Below are 23,298 nucleotides of genomic sequence, written 5' to 3'. Positions count from 1 at the left end.
ATTTGATATATGTATATTATATTTACCTCACATGTGACTCGTAATAAGACTAAGCAATTAGCCCATTAAAGAAATTATCTGACTCCATAAGATAAATAGCAATATGCAGTTGAGTTACAGTAATAGGCAATCAAGAAATGTCTCAGAAATGGAATTGAAAGTGTATTTAATTTCTTAGTTACATGAATGGATTCACATACAAGGCATAAAGATGAAGTTACAAAGCATTAACAAGCATTACAAGGCATTATTCCAAGCATGTAGATCCTAAGGTTAATTTACAAGACAAAGCATGAACAAAGACATGCCTACTAGGCCAGAGGCCCAGAAGCCTAGGAAAGTAGAGTTGATCATACAACCTTCCTCCATGGATGGGATACAGAAAAAGAGAGAGAACAAAGGCATTTAATTCCATTGATAAAATCTGAAGGTGGAACCTAGCCTATAACAATCAACAAAATAAAAGCTAGACAATCAGGCCCCCATTCATTTTTCTATAATGTCTGAGCATAAGAACCTGGGTTGGGGATGAACTGATTACAAAAAAACGTTAACTGTAGTCAGTTACGTTACCAGCAAAAATATTGTAATCAGATTACAGATACTTTTTAAAAACGACATATTACTTTTAAATTCAGAAAGGATGTTTGCCAAACAGAGTGTATGACACCTTTCTGTGTTCTCAACGACATTCAATTCAGCATTGAAAAAAGGTGCAAGTTTGTTTGTTCCACCTGAGCGAGTCTGAACACAAGTCAGAGACCACTTTGATGACACACCAAATGTGTTTGATGGATGCTGTTTGTCTTCTAATGACTCTTAAGGGGAACGTAATCTAAAAGTAACAAAGTGATCAGATTACGTTACTGAGTTTGGGTAATCCAAAAGTTACGTTACTGATTACAATTTTGCACAGGTAACTAGTAACTTTAACAGATTACATTTAGAAAGTAACCTACCCAACACATCATTAGCCATGTCAAAATGCGTAGAATAGCTGGAAATTAGCTTAAAAACTGCTAAATGTACTCTCAGCTCAATGGCAAAATGTATACAATTGCAGGAAGTTGGCTTTAAAACTGAAAACATTTATTTCAGCTCCATGGCAAAATGTGTAGAATTGCAGGAAATCTGCTTTGAAGGTAGACTCAGCAATATGACGTAGATGCCGAAAGTAAACAGCATAGTTGGTCAATTTCCGCAACAACTAAGAGCGTTGAAGGGTAAGGCTCAACTTCTGCACTGTTTTGGTCCCTTGGCTACCTTTTGGTCCCCTGGCTACCATGCTGTGAACAACGTGAAGCGAACCCGTGGACATGTGCATACTGTGTGTGAGTGACTGTGTGAGAGCGAAGTCTTGCATCTCGCTCATCTCAATATCTGCGGTGCTGCTCGTGGCAACGTCATTTGCTGTCTACCTTGAAAACTGCTAAATGTTCTGTCCCCTGCCAAGATGTTTTACTTATTCTTTGGTCTGTGTATGTTGGGTCACGGAGCAAAAACGTTTGGGAACCCCTGTGATAAGGCATTCTCATAGACAGTGCTTGACTTGGACTGAAATAGGTGCCGGTACTCATGTTGGGTGCTGGTACTGTTTATATTTGGGTGCAAGAGTTCCACAATACTTTTGAGATAATAGTCTATAAGAGGAACAGGAGCTCAAGCAGCAGAAAATGTAAGGTGCCGATACTCAGCTCTGGTGAGCTCCTGCCCAAGTCAAGCACTGCTCATAGATAAAAAAAAAAGGGGGTGTACAGAATCCATTCTCAGTGGAAAAATGAGAAATATGCACATCCAATAATCACATGCTGGACAGAAAAAAAATGAGTAAATGAAAGAAGTAATGTCCATATCTTTGTAATACTCCATTCTCAACCATTTTTGAAACCACTCCAAAAGAGAAACGCCCAAGTTATGTTTGTCTTTATTAGCTTGCAGTTAGATACATCCAGTACATGTTGATTCATGTACTGAGGTGATTTGTGGATGGTACACACTATAGCCATTGATTGATTGTTGTTGATATCATCATAATGTGCTTTTGAAATGTACAGAACCTGATTCACAAGCTTTATTTTAGTCACATCTGATGTTACATAAATTGCCCTCAATTTGCTTTCCAATACCCAATATCTTGCCAGCTTCAGAGATTTTATAGAATAAAGTTGTCTACTACCTCAAATTAGGCCCTTATGCCACTGTTGTAGAAGAAAAACAAGTCATAGTGGGTGGATTGCAATGAGCTGTAGCATTGAGTGGCAGTTTCAATAATCCCATGCCTCAAGGGATGAAAAACTGAAATAAATTGAGATGGAGATTATTATAATAAATAAAATGAGTAAACACCTTGATGATGTTCATTGCAACTGACGTGAAGGCTCAGGAAGGGTCATATCGCTAAAGTAAGGCTACGTGAAGTAATTCATTTGTTGGACCACACAAAGTGATTACATAATGCCTTTTTATGAGCTGTTTGGAGCTCATAATTCTCGGAGGTTTTTAAAATCTAATTTAACTAAGGTTTCATGGTTAAAGTTGGAATTGTACCAACTGCATTCAATTGAATACCTGGATTCTACAGCTGGGTCTTCTGAAACATTGCCTCAGAGGCCCCACTATTTTTTATTGTTTCTCTGTCAAACAAACATGAAGATTTTATAGTTAGTGACAAAGGCTTTCTAACAGTGTACGCTAAGACCATCCTTAAATCCTTAAGTCATCCATAAGTCATCCATATAGCACCCCTTAACAAGGGTTAAGCGTTAACTCTTTAGCAATTCATTATGAAAATATTTTCAAATATTTAACATTATTCAATTAAGTCATAACTCCAAAACCTCGTTATTGTGCCATCAACTCTATTGTCTTACTAAAGGCCATTGGTCACTTGAAAAATACATACTGTATAGCAAGTCTATGTTCATTACAAGTTTCACTGTATTTCTTTGCCGTATTGCTTCATGCAATGAAAGAATGGACATGGAATCATACAAAGTTAATGAATTAATTAATATGATGTTTGGCACATATTGTAAATCTACAGTTGGACACAGGAAGCTTAATAACATTAACTTTACACACAAAATTGACAAGAATTTTGACAAAAATTAAGACATTTGTAAAGAGTAGTCATCTTCTGAAGGGCAAACAAAGCGGAACACTGTAGTTTTTGAAAGTCTGTTTGAATCTTTGCAATACACAGTATATTGAACGTCTGGAATATAGTTGTATTTCTTCTTCCATGCTCTTTTTTGCAATACATTTACACAGCTCAGCCCGGCGATATATTATTTAAGTTTTCTCAAAGACACAAAGACAGACAGACAATAGACCTCCAGAACACATACCTGCACACACACGGTGGAGGTATGCATTTCAAAAGCTCTGACTCCTCTTGTAGTCCCCATATCCTAGTTCCCTTTATGTAAAAACAATAACAAAAGTATTGATTCATTCAAAAGTGACTGTTTTCATTATGTCAACATAACGATGGAAGCGCTTTTAGTAAAGGAGAGCATGGGTCCGTCCGAAAGGGCAACTTATTCCCTGCATAGTGCACCACTTTTGACCAGGGCTTATTTAGAGAATAGGGTGACATAGCCCAGACATAACCCAGACATAACCCAGACATAGCCCAGACATAGACCAGCTCATTTTAAGGGCTGCTGTGGATTTCCGCTCGTGGTTAAAAAGCAGGCTGGAAAGAGTGTTGGAAAGAGCATCGAGAGAAAACACATGGTGGCTAATGTTGCTAATGTTCGAGCTTGAAAGTGTCAGATGTCATGTTTTTTCTCCCTTTTACAAGCACTGGTTTTATGAATGGCTTCGAACCCCCCTCACATTTCTACCAAGTCTGCTCGCATACTGTATGTGCTATAGCCAGGGGTGAAAGTAAGACGGTCCGGTATGGCGTCCCGGGAAAATAGGGGGGGTATGCCATACTGGTAAAACATGAGACAATCACAATATTTAAAACAAAATGTCAAGAACCATTACACCATTAGTTATCATTAGGCTACCGCATGTCAGAGGCATTGAAAATGAGCGAATGGACTTGAACGGGTGGTATAGCCTATGCTCCAAAATGCGTTGGTTCGATGAAAACACTGACATTTTGCCAAGGCAGAGATGAGTGGCCAACACCGAGACGCTAACGGACAGCATTGGGTGCATAAATTCTGGTCTAATGACAATCGCTAAAATGTCATTACACTTTGTGGTGTTTTGTGTAAAAGACCATTCACCACCGTTTGGAGGCTGGAAATATATTTTGAGTAGAAGAACATGCACGGGTAGGCTAAAGGAGCCCTTTTGATGTGATTGTTGGACAGTCAGATTGGTTGTGTTTATGCCACAAGAAAAGGTAATACATAAAAATATATATATACAAATTTTTAAGACTAAGCCCACAGAGATCCTATTGAATTAATAGGGATTCTATATGCAATTTTATGATTAAGCGCATGCACACATAGGAGGTCCCGTACCGGGAAGAAATTACATCTACTTTCACCACTGGCTATAGCCAACTCTTCTATCCTTGTCAAGCAGTACTACACTGTATACATGGCAATGAACGAACATAGAGAGGAGTTGGCTAAATCACAAACAGACTAGCCTGGTACCAGGTCTGTTTGTGTTGTCTTGCAAACTCCAATAGTAATTGTCACGCCAATGACCATAGGAGTTGGCAAAACAGCACAAACGGATCTAGAACCAGGCTAACATCTAGCAGCAATGGCACTTCTTTGCTCCCCGCCCTCCTTCCTTTCCTCCTAAAACTGGGAAGTCTCGGTGAAGGAGATGGCGTCGGTCTTGTCGATGGTGAAGCCGCCATTGACATAGGACTTTTTCTCGCACTCCTCGTCGTCCAGCGTGGTCTCCAGGACGAAGGGGTTGGTCACGTCCACATCCGAGGTGACGTCCATCCTCTCCAGCTCCCGCCTGGACAGCTTCTGGACGATGCCAGCTCCGTAGGCATCCCCCAGCACATTGATCATGGTGCGGAAGCGGTCTCTGAAACAGCCGGAGGGGGTATGGTGAGTGACCATTGTCTGTTGATTATGAGTAAGTTAAAGATACTGTAGACTTTGCAATATGACAGCATCGTACATTGCTGGGCAACTCCCTGCTTACAGACATAAACAACAACAAAATGTATTCTGCCAAGACTGCCCCTCTTGGGCATTGCTCAAGGGATGGCACAAATTGGGAAGAGAAAGTAGTGGCAGTCTTGACAAATTGAAATTCTGTTGTTTTCTCTAAAGTCGCACCGCTGCGTATGGTGAAGTTATATTGCTGAGTCTACCTTTGTCACGTCGCACTATTGTATTCATCACAAAAACAATAACTTATCTTGACAATATTACGCTCAACAAGGTATTACTCACAGTAGCCAATCCACAGCAACAATTAAAGTGACATCATTTGCTGGTAGTCCAACGGCAGTCAGCACAATCACCATGGTAACAAGGCCAGCGTTAGGTACACCGGCAGCTCCGATGCTGGCTACAGTTGCTGTTATACTGAAATGGGAGGAAACAGTAAGTTAACATCTTTACAATTCCCTTAACCTGACATATTATTAGGTCAGATACATGATACTAACATAATGCCATGACAGATGTTATAAATTAATGTGACAGCAGGTTTCAACTGATTACAGCTGAGTTTTTTCAGTTTTGTCAAGCTCAAATATGTTTTTTCTTACATCACTCAGTGGCATACTCATTCAGAGCAGCTGAAGTCCAAGGCCACCAAAGGCTATGGGTTCTGATCACAAGTATGCTAAGACGCTTTAACTTGCCCAAATTATGTACATAGAATATAAAATCTCATTTCGATGTAGGCTGTTGGTGACTTACCTGATGGTGACAATCTGACCCACATCCAGAGCGTAGTCGTTGAGCTGGGCAATGAAGATGGCAGCAACCGCCTCGTAGAGAGCCGTGCCATCCATGTTGATAGTGGCGCCCACAGGCAGCACGAAGCGGGTGATCCTCTTGTCGATCCTGAGGTTCTCTTCGGCACAGCGGAAGGTGACCGGCAGGGTGGCAGAGCTAGAGGTCGTATTTAAGTTGAATGAAGGATGGATGGATAGATGGATGGATGGATGGATTGTATAGATAGATGGATGGATAAATAGATATGTCAGCCATTACAGCTATGCTTTGCTATACACACCAGATTGTATGATCCTGAATACTGACTGAGACTTACCTGGAAGAGATCATGAGAGCAGTGACCATTGCCTGGGCCATCCCTAAGGTAAAGGTATATGGGTTCTTCCTCACAATGGCAAAGTAGATCAGCGGCAGACAAATGGTGGAGTGGATAGCTAGGCTGAGGAGAGAAATAAAACATTACATTGCCATAAAATAAGTGTCTGATTAAAAAATGGTGATGATCAGACACGTTTTGGCTCATTGTAAGAAATAGCTGACTAACCCCTGTCGTTAACTGGGGACTAAAACTCTCCTCCTCCAGCTTATAATAACGCAATGACCAGGGCTGAGTCCCAAATGGCACCCTATTCCCTTTATAGTTCACTACTTTTTGAGCAGGGCCCATAGGCCTCTGGTCAAAAGTAGTGCCCTATATAGCCATTTGGGACACATCAGGACTGCGTTCCCCCTCACTAAACTCTGAAGAATCAGTTTCCATTTGCTGGTCACCCAGAAGCATCATTCTGTCCGGTAAATTTACGGTTGGACAGGCGTTCGCCAAAGGCCTCATTACCGTATCTGCAGGTTGAGCAGTTTTAAATGTCCTTGGTTCTTATCTGTGTCGGGACAGAGCTGGGCTTTTACAGTATCTTTGCAGGAAACCTGGACCCTAACGCCAGCTATAAATCTACCATTGTTGTGGCGAAGTATCAGAAAGAGAAAGAGAGAGACTAAGATGGCTGGCTCAGACTCACCCACTCAGCACTGTCACCATGTACAGGCCCATCTTTCTGAAGATCTCCCAGTCTTCTACCTCGATGATCTTGGCAGCGATCAGGAAGAGTATCCCCACTGGCATGTAGCTGTAATTGCAACAATACACTCAGAAAAAAGGTTTCCGAAAGGGGTTGACTGTCCCCATAGGAGAACCCTTTTTAGTTCCACGTAGAACCATTTTGGGTTCCATGTAGAACCCTTTGTGGAACGGGTTCTATATGGAACCCAAAACGGTTCTACTTGGAACAAAAAAGGGTTCTTCAAAGGGTTCTCCTATGAGGACAGCCGAAGAACCCTTTTAGGTTCTAGATGGCACCTTTTTTTCGAAGCGTGTAGTGTTGTTAATGCCATTGTTGTTATGGTCATCATCATCACTGTCATCATCATCACCACAGGAATAGCAGCATAACATCTATAATAGCATAGAAAACAGCTACCGGGTGAATTCACCTAAACAGTTGTAGTGTACTGTAAGTGAGATGTATGTCATGTAACAGGCTGTTACGTACCACATGATAATCTGGACTAGCCTCATGGTGGCCTCGTTTAAAGCGTCAAAGAACTCCAGCAGGATACGCCCCCTTTCGCCCATCTTGCCGATGACAAGGCCGAACGCCACACAGAACACGATGAGGCCCAGCACGTTGATCCCATCAGAATATGAACCGACTATCTTATAGTCCTTGGTGATGTTCTGCAGAGGGGAAAAATAAGGAAGCAAATAGTTTAAGTAAGAAATAGATTTTGGTCAAAAGATCCACTTGTGAAGTATTGTGTTACAGTGGGCTGATATCCATGTCTTGAGCTTTTTCCTCAGATCACAACATATTGACCCCTGTCTACACAGTGGAATTATAATGTAAGTTGATCTGTGGTCATATCCATCACATTCAATGTGGGTGGTCAGGTGTAGACTCACAAAGGCTAAGTTGAAGAAAGACAAATAGGGCACATTTTCAACCCACAAAGATTGTGATTGGACAGATAGTAATCTGATTAACTCTAATCAGGTATAAAAAGTAAACTACATCTGAATAACTAATCAGGTATAAAAAGTAAACCACATCTGATTAACTAATCAGGTATAAAAAGTAAACCACATCTGATTAACTAATCAGGTATAAAAAGTAAACCACATCTGATGAACTCTAATTCGGTGTGAAAAGTAAACCAGGCTTAGCAGCTTCGATCCTATCAAATCACAGCTTTTGACACACAGGCGGATAAACACACGGAAACAGTGACACCTACCTCTGAGGGGAAAATGGTTGCCATGACAGTGGTAGAGAGAGGAGGGAACGTTGTAGTGTTCCCCTTCACTTTAGGTGGTTCCAGCTCTTTGCGCTTTGTCTTGTACTGGAATGACATGGTTGAATTGAAATAGTTACATTTGACATGGTTACATTTTAACGTAGGATCATGTTTTCTCCTCAAAGTGCAGTGATTGTATAGCCTGGCCCCAGATGTGTTTGTGCTGTCTTGCCAATTCTCATAAGAGTTGAAAGACAGCACAAACAGATCTGGTACAAGGCTAGTGACTGAAAGCTTTAATGTACAAATCAGACAATGACGCTTACCTGTTGGAAACAAGCCTGCAGTAGGTTTTCAGGAAACATGTTTCTGTGGATGGAATAAGACATGTTGAGATGGCAACAGTGTGAGACAAATGTGGAAATGTTATACACACTGCGTCTCTGACTGCATCGCAGTGCTTGAGGCGTCACTACAGACCCGGGTTCGTTCACAGGCTGTGTCACAACCGGCCGTGACCGGGAGTCCCATAGGGCGGCGCACAATTGGCCCAGCGTCGTCCGGGTTAGGGGAGGGTTTGGCCGGGGGGCTTTACTTGGCTCATCGCGCTCTAGCGACTCCTTGTGGTGGGCCGGGCGCCTGCAGGCTGACTTCGGTCGTCAGTTGAACAGCGTTTCCTCTGACACATTGGTGCGGCTGGCTTCCGGGTTAAGCGGGCAGGTGTTAAGAAGCGCCGTTTGGCGGGTCATGTTTCGGAGGACGCATGATTCGACCTTCGCCTCTCCCGAGCCCATTGGGGTGTTGCAGCGATGAGACAAGCTCGTAATTGGATCACAATTGGATATCACGAAATTGGGGAGAAAAATAGGGTAAAAAACAACAACTGTTCTTCTACAGTGCATTCGAAAAGTATTCAGACCTCTTCCCTTTTTCCACATTTTGTTACATTACAGCCTTATTCTAAAATGTATTTTAAAAAATCCCCTCATCAATCTACACACAATACCCCATAATGACAAAGCGAAAACAGGTTTTTAGAAATCGTTGCTAATTTATTAAAAATAAAAAACAGAAATACTTTATTTACATAAGTATTCAGACCCTTTGCTATGAGACTCGAAATTGAGCTCAGGTGCATCCTGTTTCCATTGATCATCCCTTGATGTTTCTACAACTTGATTGGAGTCCACTTGTGGTAAATTCAATTGATTGGACATGATTTGGACAGGCACACACCTGTCTATATAAGGTCCCACAGTTGACAGTGCATGTCAGAGCAAAAACCAAGCCATGAGGTCGAAGGAATTGTCCGGGGTGGTGACCAAGAACCCGATGGTCACTCTGACAGAGCTCCAGATTTCATCTGTGGAGATGGGAGAACCTTCCAGAAGGATAACCATCTCTGCAGCACTCCACCAAACACACCTTTATGGTAGAGTGATCGGACCACATTCCTCAGTAAAAGGCATATAACAGCCTGCTTGGAGTTTGCCAAAAGGCACCTAAAGGACTCTCAGACCATGAGAGTTTGCTTCAACAAAGTACTGAGTAAAGGGTCTGAATACTTATGTAAATATGATATCTGTTTTTATTTTTAATACATCTGCAAAGAAAATCTAAAAACATGTTTTTGCTTTGTCATTATGGGGTATTGTGTGTAGACTGATGAGGGGGGAAAAAACTATTTAATCCATTTTATAATAAGGCTGTAACGTAACAAAATGTGGAAAAAGTCAAGTGGTCTGAATACTTTCCAAATGCATTGTATATGATGGTATGAAGCGTAGCTGTCACCTGACAAGATCCAGTAGAGTGTCGACGGTGGTGACGTTTGGTGTGGTCCCTGTCCTGTCGATATGTTCTGCCTCCTGAGAGACACCAGGTTTGATGGCCATCACCAACACAATACCTGGAAAACACGTAAACCATCAGTCAATATTAAGCTTTCAATGGTGACGTGTAAATACCATGTTACATAGCTAGTCTGCCATTCACTTAATCTGAAGCATGACGCACTGACACTTTGCACATTTTGTTCAGGGCATCATACTTCATAACAGATGGGGAGCAGCTGAAAGAGAACGAGACCTAGCCAGTCATTCTGTTAACTCACCCAGAATGACTGCGATGATGGTGGTGGAGAAGTAATATACCACAGCCCTCAGACCTATCTTTCCAGAAACTTCCGAATCCAGGGCGGCGACTCCTGTGACCACAAACAAGGCAGAGAGACAATGAACCTGTTGTGCACCCAAAGGAGGCATGTCTGTCAACAAGTCCTCTCAATGACTAGGACTGTTTCAGTTGTCCTTGACTAAGATATCTGGCGCAACAGTGACCGGTCGCAGGTGTCTAAAGGCAGAACTCAAGAAGATCCGCTTGCCATGGCCTGAGGCAAAGAAAGCAGCCCAAGTTCCTCCAGGATTAATACCTAAGTAAGATATCTTAAGATATCTTAACCTTCTCTGATGGCCCTCTTCATTAAACATAGCGCTGAGTGACTGAGATAGAGCTGTTGAGATGCAATTCATCCCAAGTTACCTGTTATCATGCTGGAGATGATGAGGGGTAGGATGACCAGCTTGAGCATCCGCATCAGGATCTCACCCGGGAAGCCAAAATACTGCTTATGGAGGTGGGAGAGGGAGGCATATTCCCTGACCACCACCCCAAGACCTATCCCTGAGGGAGAGATGGAAGGAAGAAGAGAGAGAAGGAGGGAGAGAGAAAGAAAGAGATAAACAAGACAGCCAATTCAAATGGTTGGTTCACACAGGTTAGTTCAATACGAGGCTAGTTCGATACATCTCACTGAGGATGAAGCATTTTTACTGTGGAAATGTAAAGTGGGAGAACAGAGAGAGGTAGAGATAATGATGACAAAAGGAACAATATTGATATTTGACCTGCATGCCACGTCAAATAAAAATGGAAACATCATAATTTCAGAGCTGCCAAGTAAGCTACCACAATATTATGCCCATGTGATTTTGTCATTTTTAGTTTATGGGCAAGGTGTTGCATAACTTTTGTCTTGCTCTGGGTTTCGTGACGCTGGCTCAAGGTTGTGACATTGAGGAAAACGCTTCCTTTAGCCGTAAGCTGCTAGAGTAGCATTGCTATTGCTGACCTGCGCAGCAACAACGGCCTTGGAGAGCATCAGTTTATTGGCCAAGCGGGCAGCCTGTCTTGGCGTTAATAAGGCTCATTGCGCATCGCTGTGGGGGTTTTCGCCCATAAACGCCACATACAGTGAGTTTCTCAAATCCCCCCCACCCTGAGTGTGTTCTCAACCATTATAGGCCACCATAAAATAACCTTGTGAAAGGTTGTGCAAGGTGATGACACAGCGAATCGTAACTGAACAGGTTACATCATTCCTAATGAAAAATAAACCCTCTCATAATTGATATACTGTATAGTAGTGGTTCGGTGTTTATGGTGGTGGTGGTAAGGTTAGAAACTGTTGTGGGGGCTACTGGATGGGTCATGTTGGCATGCTGAGAAGCAAATACGCCCAAATAGACATTGCACAAGCCTAGATGAATTCTAATTAAACAAACAAGTGATTCATAAGTTATTATGTTGTAATTAGCATTTTGCCATGCAAATTCTATGTAAATATCTGGTAATGTCTATAATGTGCCTCTTTCAAAAATGATGAATCGCACTCTCCATTCCGTTTTCTGATCAGTTTTCATGGTTTAATTCAAAAGATGAGTCAGCACATCTCTTGAGATCTGGGTCGGTATTCACAAAGCGTCTTAGAGTATGTGTGCTAGGATCAGTTTTGTCTTTTAGATCCTAATGAATATGATTATTTGGATGGGGGGACCTGATCCTAGATCAGCACTCCTACTCTGAGAATATAGGCCATGTGGAGATTAAAATCTTGCAGCATTTACATTTACATTTTAGTCATTTAGCAGACGCTCTTATCCAGATCGACTTACAGTAGTGAGTGCGTACACTTTCGTACTGCCACAACAGGACAGTTATTGGCAAAGCTAAATTACTTATGGTTATAAATTAAACATACATGATGACGTCCAACAATACTGCCCATGTAATTACTTAAGTACAGAACTGGCATGAAAGGGGCTGTCTTGCTAGTAAAGAGTAGTGGTCAGCAAAAGTGGCCACGTGGTGTAGTAGTGAACTTTTATTTGTGATCCAATGACGGAACTACTTTTCTGTTTAAGACGTTACATGGCATCCAACCAAATTACAAACTGACAGAGTGCTCATCTCAGCATGTAATCCAAACGAGGTCCTGACTTCTATTGTTGTCACTCAAGATTCCATGACACTTAATTAGGGGTGTTAATTAAAGGCATATTCTCCCATTTCTCAAGGCTCAATCAGAACACTCAAACTTAGGCCAGAATTGAAATGGGTCACTACTATGACCACCTAAAAGTCCACAGCTTCCTTATTTATATTTTTGAAAGATTTTACTTAAGATTTTTTTTTTACTATACAAAACATATATTATACAAACGACAATATACAGACGCACACAAACATCCACAACATCACCCCTGCCCAGACCCACCTGCTCACACCCTCATCTCCAGCGCCCGCATCACTCCGCCATATGGACTCAAACTGCACCATTTTGTTTCTCTCTGTCGCCCACGCACTTTCAACATTCAGATAATAAAGCATTTGACCTTTCCATTGTGTTAACGATGGAGGATTGGTTGATTTCCAGTTAAGTATACATTTTTTTCAAGATGATTGATGAGAAATGTATTGTCCAACCCATCAGGTATCTCACTGCACCCTCATATGCCATGTCCCCAGCTTCCAATTGGCTCTTTTAACCCCCACTCCTCTCCACTGCAACTCTTAAAACATAAGAAATAGGAATGGATTATCCATCTTGCCATGTGCATTTGGACCAACACAGGTTTATGTTGACATTCTAAAACTAGTTGCTTAAGCAGAGATGGTGTAATCCTTGTGGAGGACCCTTCAAAGTCAGCATTTATCATTTACTTGGTTGAAAGCCTTTAAAACGCATTAGACACAAAACTGCCACTGAGCCAAACTCCATTTAGTCGATAAAATGATAAACGTCCAACCATTAAGAAGCCAAGCAAGCACCAAAAATGGTTAAAGGGTAGGACAATTCGGTGACGGGCCATCCAAATCGGTGGGTAATTCTTTCTAAAAACAAGGGGTGGCCGGCAGCTTCAGAAGGGGGTGTGAAATTGTGAATAAATCTAAATAAATAATAGCCTTCTCTGCATAATAAAGTAATATGTTCCATAATTAACACTGAATTTTTAGATGAATTGTCCACCACCACCATTAGCCTTTGCTGTGAACTCACCGTTGCATTTTAGCACTTTGAATATGTCAATAAAGGAGCATATTGTAGTTTATGCCATGGCTAGACTGTGTCGTAGGTTATTTCCACAGGGCTCCACAGCCCCAAGTTGATTATCCCTTATGTATTTTATATCTATTAAATAAATGTCATAAGCCACAAGAAATACTGGGGTGGGCTAGGCCATATCAGAGTCATATATGGCCCCTGAATCACACTATTAGTGAATCACATTGACAGGACCTCGCATGCAGAACAGCTGTACCGACTGACTGGACTGAAGGAGCCAGTGGAGTGTGTTGCTTCAGTCTAGTCACGTTTGACTGGGGCAGTGAGACAGGCTCTGGCAGGCAGCAAAGCACAGCACAGGGAACCCTGTCTCTGTAGGAGAGCGGGTAACGAACGGCTGTAGCAGCAGCAGCAGAAACTGCACATGCATAATGATCAGTCACACACGTGCACAATTATGAACAGTCACACACTATAATGACACACAGATACACACATTATGAACAGCCACAGTCACACACACACACACTGTTTGCATCCATCTTCGAACATCCTCACAGCATAAGCACACATACAGATGCATGCACAGCCTGGTCTCATAGACTAGAGGTAACATAGTAAACGTAAGTTCGGGACATCCAAATTAGTATATGTTACGTTTGGTTTGCTTACATAAGACAGATGGTTACTTAAGGCAAAAACGAAAGTAGGGTGGTTGGTCGTAAAACGCAAACCTCTAGCAACCCAAAGGTTGTGAGTTCGAATCTCATCATGGACAACTTTAGCATTTTAGCTAATTTGCAACTTTTCAACTACTTACTACCTTTTAGCTACTTTGAAACTACTTAGCATGTTAACTAACCTTTCCCCTAACCCTTTTAGCTAACTCTTGCCCCAACCTTAACCATTTAACCTAACTCCTAAACTTAACCCTAACCTTAATCCCTAGCCTAGCTAATGTTAGCCACCTAGCCAGAATTCGTAAACTATTCATATGTTTTGCAAAATCTTAACATATTGTACGTTTTGGAAATTCGTAACATATTAAACATTTTGGAAATTCGTAACATATTCTACATTTAGTAAATTCGTAACATATAATACGATTTATAATTCGTAACATATCATACAACATGGGTGATGGACATCCACAAATTAATACATACAAAACGCAACATATCATACTAAATGGAGAGCCTCGGATTTACGTACAGAATAATACGAAATGCTCTGAGACCAGGTTGGTATGCAGCATGCACAAGGCGTCATTATGCACACAACACACACATGCATGCACATTGCTATTCTCATCAACCAGACCCCAGCCCTACGCATCCTTATGTGACCAAGAGAGGCTGCTGGACTGCAGCAGGGGAATACATCAGGAGAGAAAGCAATCACAAATGTGGCAAAATAGGATAAAAAAAAATTGGCAGAAAAAAAGGAGATAGGGAAGTGGAAATGGGTAGGATGCACCACCACCGACAGAGCAAGGAGTGAGGGGAGACAGACGGGCAGCCTCGCGGAAGTGTGACATCAAGCAAGGCTTCTTCACGCCAAGCAGAGCGCAGACAATATGGGGGCTTCGCTTTCACTTACCTAACACCACCGACACAATGGTCGCAATAAGCAGCCAGTTCCTCTTCAGCAAGCCTTTGAAGTCCCAGCCCCTGCGTTCTTTCTTCCCCATCATGTCCATTGATGTGACTGTTGGTTGTTTCCTTTAGCCTCCGCAATAGAGAGCACAATGGGATTTGGGACTCTCGGGAGACACAAAAGGCTCCACGTACCGGGCAGCCAGCTGACAGATGCAGCAGACAGTAGAGGAGGCTAGTAGCTGCCTGCGCTGCTGCTATAGCTACCAGAGGATGCAACTAGCCTGCTTGGCTGTCAGTTGTTTCTGATGGAGAGGGACTGGAGAGAACCGCCTCCTGTGTGTGTCTCTGTGTTTGTGTGAGGCAGAAAGTGTGTGTGTGACAGAGAATGAGAGAGGGAGATACATCACGAGGTTTTTATCCATAGGGTCACCTCCAACCCCCCACCATTACACACACACACACACACCACCTACACACCCCGAGAGCTGCTCCGTCTGGGGGTCTTTCTCATTCATTACATCTAGGAGATTAAAAATATATTCCCCAGAGACAGTCACTGTATGCAATAGCCGACTATGCATGGGTAGTAGCCTAACAGAGGTAGTATGCTATGGAGAAATTGCACAATATTGTTTGGCTGGCTGCTGACTGCTGTATCATATGCTCACAGACAGTTAACCATTTCTGGGAGGGATTGGAAAGATTTTGCAGTGATGTGCAAGTGATGTTAAAGATGGCCTATGAAAAACCTTTTTCAAAGGGCATCTTTGGTTTCGCAACTGTAAAACATGCATGGATCATTATGGGTATTTTCTGACATGTACTATCAAATGACTAACTCAATGTTTATTGGAGTCATGTAATTCATGGGAATGCCTTTCCATTCAGTTTTTTTGCATTAATTATTAAAATGTCTAATTTTAGGATGAATGTAATTAACTGTTTTGTTTTGGACTCCTTATCTATAAATCTTATCTAGGTTTTTATTGTATCGCCTATTTGGCCTGGCAACAACAGCCCCGCACAGGGTCCATTGCTTAACTACACTGCCACCTACTGTGCCTTAGACACCTGCACCTAATCTTTACATTATCTAACACACAAAATGCACTGTAGAAGAATATATAACACAAGATCCATTAATAAAAATGCCCATTGATAGAAATACCATTCTAATTGAACATTGAGAAGATAACTCATTTCTAAACATACATTCTGCTGTCCTTATTACATTCACATTTACATTTTAGTCATTTAGCAGACGCTCTTATCCAGAGCGGCTTATCTTTTCATAACATTGTTCAGTGCATTCGGAAAGTATTCAGACCCCTTGATTTTTTCCACATTTTGTTACATTACAGCCTTATTCTAAAATTGATGAAATTATATTTTTTCCTTATCAATCTACACACAATACCCCATAATGACAAAGCGAAAACATTTTTTTAAATTTTTTTTTGCAAATTTAAAAACAACTTATTTACATAAGTATTCAGACCCTTTGCTATGAGACTCGAAATTGAGCTCATGTGCATCCTGTTTCCATTGATGATCCTTGAGATGTTCTACAACTTGATTGGAGTCCACCTGTGGTAAATTCAATTGATTGGACAAGATTTGGAAAGGCACACACCTCTCTATATAAGGTCCCACAGTTGACCGTGCATGTCAGAGCAAAAACCAAGCCATGAGGTCAAAGGAATTGTCCGTAGAAATCCGAGACAGGGTTGTGTCGAGGCACAGATTTGGGGAAGGGTACCAAAAAATGTCTGCAGCATTGAAGGTCCCCAAGAACATAGTGGCCGCCATCATTCTTAAATGGAAGAAGTTTGGAACCACCAAGACTCTTCCTAGACCTGGCCGCCCAGCCAAACTGAGCAATCGGGGGAGAAGGGCCTTGGTCAGAACCCGATGGTCACTCTGACAGAGCTCCAGAGTTCCTCTGTGGAGATGGGAGAACCTTCCAGAAGGACAACCTTCTCTGCAGCACTCCACCAATCAGGCGGGCGGAAGCCACTCTTCAGTAAAAGGCACGTGACAGCCCGCTTGGAGTTTGCCAAAAGGCACCTAAAGGACTCTCAGACCATGAGAAACAAGATTGAACTCTTTGGCCTGAATGCCAAGCGTCACATCTGGAGGAAACCTGGCACCATCCCTACGGTGAAGCATGGTGGTGGCAGCATCATGCTATGGGGATGTTTTTCAGCAGCAGGGACTGGGAGACTAGTTAGGATCGAGGGAAAGATGAACGGCGCAAAGGACAGAGAGATCCTTGATTAAAACCTGCTCCAGAGTGCTCAGGACCTCAGACTTGGGCGAAGGTTCACCTTCGTTTCAATAGGGCATGCAAAAAAAGAAACGAAAATTGGTATTTCTTATGTCCAGGTAGTCGATCCATATTACAATCTGTTTTCTTCAGTTTGGAGCCTAATGAATCCATGCCTAATGAACTACATCACCTTGAGGCCTCCGGCTACGGTGGTCACATCATCTCCAATTCTTCCCCCGCACCAACTGATCCATCCTCTGCAGTTCCTTCTTAGACAGCATTGGCGTGGCGATAGTACAGAAGCGATCTCCCATGATGTTGATGGTCATGTAGCAACGATCCAGCGAGAGGCAAACATACAATTGAAAGCAGGATATTTGTAAAATGTCGTTAACGGAAATATTAGCAGAGTCATTTAAGGGAGAAAAACACCATAACAAAAAGGCTTGTGATAGACAGGATTGCAGAGAACTTCAAATTCACACCATATTTTCTTGAAGCTTTGGAAAACAGCATGGATATTGGATAACAGAGTGGATGACGACACAAGCCCTTGAAACCAGACTAGCAGGAAAAGCTGGTAAAGAAACACAACTGTTAAAGTGCGCCATTTGATTAAATGACACAATCTTAAAGTGTAACCCAACTCCTTAAATGAATGGCGAATGCACGCTGCTAATCGTATGCTCCATTTCTCCACAAAACTAAATGCTGGTTAATATAGGGACGTATGTACAAAGAGTTGTCTTTCTTGCACTAACAATCAAAGAGTTCTTCGAAGAACTTATAGGTGTTCCCCCACAGTTTCAATTTGAAGAACCCCTAAAGGATCCTCCAGGAACCTTGACTTTTTAGAGTGTAGATGGTCTGTGGATCGCTGACTACAGCCACTATTATGAAAAACGTATTAATAATAATTTTTCCTTATGTAGGCCTAGGTCTACCAGTATATGATTTTTGACCAACAACTATTCTTTTTAATTCAATACAACTTCATTCATCCCTGAGGGACAATTCAACATCACAAAGACAGACAATTTTAAGATCGAATGCCACAGGAACAAGAACACTTATTTTCTCACATACAGATGACACAATTTTGATATAAAAGTCCATTCATTCTTACCCGATGGTGACAAACTGGCCCAGGTCAAGAAGGATGTGATTGAGCTGGACCGTGCCGTCCATGTTGATTGTGGTGCCCATGGGCAGCATGAATCGGCCATTACGGGAAAAACCACGATTTCACATGTGGAAAATCACATGATTTCACACGTGCATGTGAAATCGTGATTTTCCACATGTGAAAATATGTGGATATGTCTTTTCGTTTGTTAAATCAATTAGACCATGCCCATTTCAAGCTTATCTTTCTATAAAATAAAAAGTAAAATCTGAATAGTTAGCTGGCTAAGTCCATAATCTTGCTTTGTAGTGTACCCCCCAGGCCAAACACCAGGCAGAAGATGATTAGGCCCAAAATATTGAATCCATCAAACCTTTCACCCACGACTCGGACTTCAGTAGTCACATTCGCATCCTGTAAAGAGAGAGGGGAGTGAAGCTTAGCGATGACAAAAGCATTTTTGTTAGAGACACAGTGAATTGCAGTGAGTCATCATCCATACAACGGCTTTTAAGGTAAATAAAAGACAAACTTCTAGATCGGGGTCGGGGACCCCCATCATATGTTAGCAAAACGTGTTTTTTCAGATGTCTTGTCTTATCAGGTGAATGATAATGGCAAGTAGAAGTAATCAACATTTAAAAATGAATAGATTTGGTAGATCGTTTTTGATTATTCTGACCTCTGCACAGTTATAATTGGAAGAGGAAGTGTAAACTCTAAACATACGCTAGGCTAGTAACACATTTTCAGTAGTTTAGCTGGTAAACAAAGGTTAGCTATGTGTTGGCAAAAATGTATGTCCATGTCAAGAACATTTTAAAAACTAAGAAGTGTGTGCAACTAGATCCTCATAAAAACACTTATTCTCTTTATGTCTGAATGACCCCTGTTTACTTTAGTCTGTACCTCATGCATCATTCCCATTGAAGCTAATACTGACGTGTTGTCGTCAGGTGCAATGTTAAACTCTCTCCGTTCAGTCGTGTATTGTGGAGCTAAAAAGAAGAGGCGCAGATGACTTTTAACACGTCACATATAGGGAAAAATGTTGGATGGACATTGCTTGTATCATAAAGACCAAACCTGTTGAAAGCAAGCTTTAATCAGGTTGGATGATTGCATAGTTATGATGACCCCCACCCCCTAACACCATTAACACTCCTGTAATATGAATCAAGGTTACAATCAAATCACACATCTATTTGTCAGTATTTAAAACAAAACTGGTAAATTCTAAATGTGTTGCAAGAGCTTGGGACTATAAGGTTATGCAGTGCCTTCAGAAAGTATTCATACCCCTTGACTTATTCCACATTTTGTTGTGTTACAGCCTGAATTCAAAATGGATACAATTATTTATTTTTCCTCACCCATCTACACACAATACCCCATAATGACAAAGTGAAAACATGTTTTTAGACATTTAAAAGAATGTATTGAAAATGAAATACAGAAATATCTCATTTACATAAGTATTCACACCCCTGAGGAAATACATGTTAGAATCACCTTGGCAGCGATTACAGCTGTGAGTCTTTCTGGGTAAGTCTCTAAGAGCTTTGCACAGCTAGATTGTACAATATTTGCACATTATTCTTCAAGCTCTGTCAAGATGGTTGTTGATCATTGATAGACAGCCATTTTCAACTCTTGCCATAGACTTTCAAGCTGATTTAAGTCGAAACTGTAACTAGGCCACTCAGGAACATTCAATGTCGTCTTGGTAAGCAACTCCAGTGTATATTTGGCCTTGTGTTTTAGGTTATTGTCCTGCTGAAAGGTGAATTTGTCTCCCAGTGTCTGTTGGAAAGCAGACTGAAGCAGGTTTTCCTCTAGGGTTTTGCCTGTGCTTAGCTCTATTGTGTTTTTTTTTTATCCTACAAAAAAACTCCCTAGTACTTGCCGATGACAAGCATACCATAACGCAGCCACCACCATGCTTGGAAATATGAAGAGTGGTACCCAGTGATGTGTTGTGTTGGATTTTTAACTTTAGTGCCTTATTGCAAACAGGATGCATGTTCTGGAATATTTTTAGTCATTTAGGTTAGTATTGTGGAGTAACTACAATGTTGTTGATCCATCCTCAGTTTTCTCCTATCACAGGCATTAAACTGTAACTGTAAAATCACCATTGGCCTCATGGTGAAATCCCTGAGCGGTTTCCTTCCTTTGTTGGCAACTGAGTTAGGAAGGATGCCTGTATCTTTGTAGTGACTGGGTGTACTGACACACCATCCAAAGTTTAATGAATAACTTCACCATGCTCATATTTTATTTTTACCCATCTACCAATAGGTGACCTTCTTTGCGAGGCATTGGAAAACCTCGCTGGTCTTTGTGGTTGAATCTGTTTGAAATTCACTGCTCGACTGAGGGACCTTACAGATAATTGTATGTGTGGGGTACAGAGATGAGGTAGTCATTGAAAAATAATGTTAAATCGACTTGTTTAACCTCCTGAGACCCGGCAGAAAAACAATTTGGGAATCATTATTATTTTTGCATCACATACAGTAAGTTTTGGGGTGAAAAACAAAAACATGTTACAAAGAAAAACATTTGAAAAAATATTTGTATGTATATTTTATTGAAGTTGCACTGTAGTGGCCATTAGGACTCAGTTGATGGTACATATGAAAAATGTAACAACTTTACAGTAAATGGGGACAGTAGGTAAAAAACATAGCACATCCTACTACAGAGGAAATGTATTAACGCTCTTATTTAATGTGAGGAAAAAAAATATTACGCTGCTCTGAAAACTCACCAAACTATTCCTGAGACATTTATCTATTAGAAACAATTTGAATATCAAACTCACAAAAAAGATAATTACACAATTACACACACTTACCATACAATTTGATAATTGTGATGGTAACTGTGATGGCACTAGCGGCTAGCCATTTTGATGAACCAGAAATAAACAATTATCAATGTGACACCCCCACACGTGATATAATTGAAAAGCAAAGAATGTCCTCTCAACGGTACAACAGGACCTAACACAGTGACATGTATGGCCTAAGAGATATGGACCAAAAACGAATGTGCATTAGAGAGGACATAAATGTATTGCTGGGTCTCAGGAGGTTTAAGTTAAAATAGCTAGCTAACGTTAGCTACAGTTGAAGTCGGAAGTTTACATACACTTAGGTTGGAGTCATTAAAACTAGTTTTTCAACCACTCCACAAATGCTTGTTAACAAACTATAGTTTTGGCAAGTCGGTTAGGACATCTACTTTGTGCATGACACAAGTAATTTTTCCAACAATTGTTTACAGACAGATTATTTCACTTATAATTCACTGTATCACAATTCCAGTGGGTCAGAAGTTTACATACACTATGGTGACTGTGCCTTTAAACAGCTTGGAAAATTCCAGAAAACTATGTCATGGCTTTAGAAGCTTCTGATAGGCTAATTGACATAATTTGAGTCAATTGGAGGTGTACCTGTGGATGTATTTCAAGGCCTACCTTCAAACTCAGTGCCTCTTTGCTTGACATCATGGGAAAATCAAAAGAAATCTGCCAAAACCTCAGAAAAAGAATTGTAGACCTCCACAAGTCTGGTTCATCCTTGGGAGCAATTTCTAAACGCCTGAAGGTACCACGTTCATCTGTACAAACAATAGTACGCAAATATAAACACCATGGGACCACGCAGCCGTCATACCGCTCAGGAAGGAGACGCGTTCTGTCTCCTAGAGATGAACGTACTTTGGTGAAAAAAGTGCAAATCAATCCCACAACAACAGCAAATTACCTTGTGTAACAGAGGTGGTTCAATGTCAGGAATTGTGAAAAACTGAGTTTAAATGTATTTGGCTAAGGTATATGTAAACTTCTGACTTCAACTGTATATCTCTGAGTCCTTGTTCAGTATGCAGCCATTTCAGTGCCAACAGAAATTGAATTTGAATTCCAGAATTTTTTATTTGTAATGTACACATTGAACTTGTATTTCATGATTTGAAACTGAATCGAATGAATTTTGCATTGTTTTATTTATTATTTAATTTCAATTTAATTCAATATTAAAATTCAATATTAAAATATTCAGTTTCAATGTGGTAAATATAGCATTATTTATCAAAGTTTCATATATTCAACTTCTCAGATGCATTCAGATTCAGTTTTCAAATTCAGTTCTCTAAATTCAGATTCAAACAACATCCTGGTACTTTGCCAGCCAGGAAAGGTAGAGGAGAACAGATAGAATCAAGTACTCCCTGTGGTAAACAGAAGCTAGCGGTACCAACGTTGCGGTTTCTGAAGCCAATGTGGCATGTTGAATTTATTTTCTTGCTATGAATATAGGGCTATAAGCTATTATGATCCCATTCCTGAACGCTAAGGCCTGATTTCGAAGCCAGTCAGTTATATTGGTGCCGTGATCTCTAATTATGAGGTCAAAGGGGGGTGAAATGTAACAGAGGTTGTTCAATGAACCACGCTCTTTTGATGAGCAACCTTGCTGGAGACTTAAAGACTTGTTCATCAAGTTCAGCTTCCTGAACGTATTCCTATGGGCTTTAGCGAAGTGGGCTAATATAATCTTGTAACATGCAGGAGAACCGGTTCGAACCCAGCCAGTCAAAAGAGCAAGATTAAATAGGGAGTGGAAAGGCTATCCTTATATGGGCTGGGTCAGGGTTCCGAGAATATTAATATTTACAACATAGTAGCCAACACGGAGGCGGCCTGCACATTCCTTTCCCCTGGCCAGCTTGTCTCTGTCTGATATTATTTTGTTGCC

At 41.1% G+C, this 23,298-nt stretch overlaps 1 protein-coding gene across 1 annotated transcript; it reads right to left on the bottom strand.

Moving 5' to 3' along the window:
- Window positions 1-1,906: 1,906 nt before the first annotated feature.
- slc1a1 (solute carrier family 1 member 1) lies at window positions 1,907-15,980 on the bottom strand. Its single transcript, XM_041867811.2, has 12 exons — window positions 15,136-15,980; window positions 10,734-10,874; window positions 10,306-10,398; window positions 9,987-10,101; window positions 8,519-8,561; window positions 8,193-8,297; window positions 7,451-7,635; window positions 6,920-7,027; window positions 6,220-6,342; window positions 5,865-6,059; window positions 5,391-5,525; window positions 1,907-5,016 (listed from the first exon to the last, which is right to left on the bottom strand). The coding sequence occupies exons 1-12, from the start codon at window positions 15,233-15,235 to the stop codon at window positions 4,776-4,778; spliced, it is 1,584 nt and encodes a 527-aa protein (XP_041723745.2). The 5' UTR covers window positions 15,236-15,980; the 3' UTR covers window positions 1,907-4,775.
- Window positions 15,981-23,298: the final 7,318 nt, after the last annotated feature.

Source organism: Coregonus clupeaformis, chromosome 39 (assembly GCF_020615455.1).
Source record: "Coregonus clupeaformis isolate EN_2021a chromosome 39, ASM2061545v1, whole genome shotgun sequence".
Classification (NCBI taxonomy): domain Eukaryota; kingdom Metazoa; phylum Chordata; class Actinopteri; order Salmoniformes; family Salmonidae; genus Coregonus; species Coregonus clupeaformis.
This window is presented reverse-complemented; position numbering and strand designations above follow the sequence as displayed.

Coding starts and splice junctions, on each gene's coding strand:
- slc1a1 (XM_041867811.2), bottom strand. CDS start 15,235: ATGGACATGATGGGGAAGAAAGAACGCAGGGGCTGGGACTTCAAAGGC. Junction 10,399..10,733: donor CATCTCCAGCATGATAACAG/GTAACTTGGGAT, acceptor TTGTGGTCACAG/GAGTCGCCGCCCTGGATTCG. Junction 5,017..5,390: donor GTTGCTGTGGATTGGCTACT/GTGAGTAATACC, acceptor CGGCTGTTTCAG/AGACCGCTTCCGCACCATGA.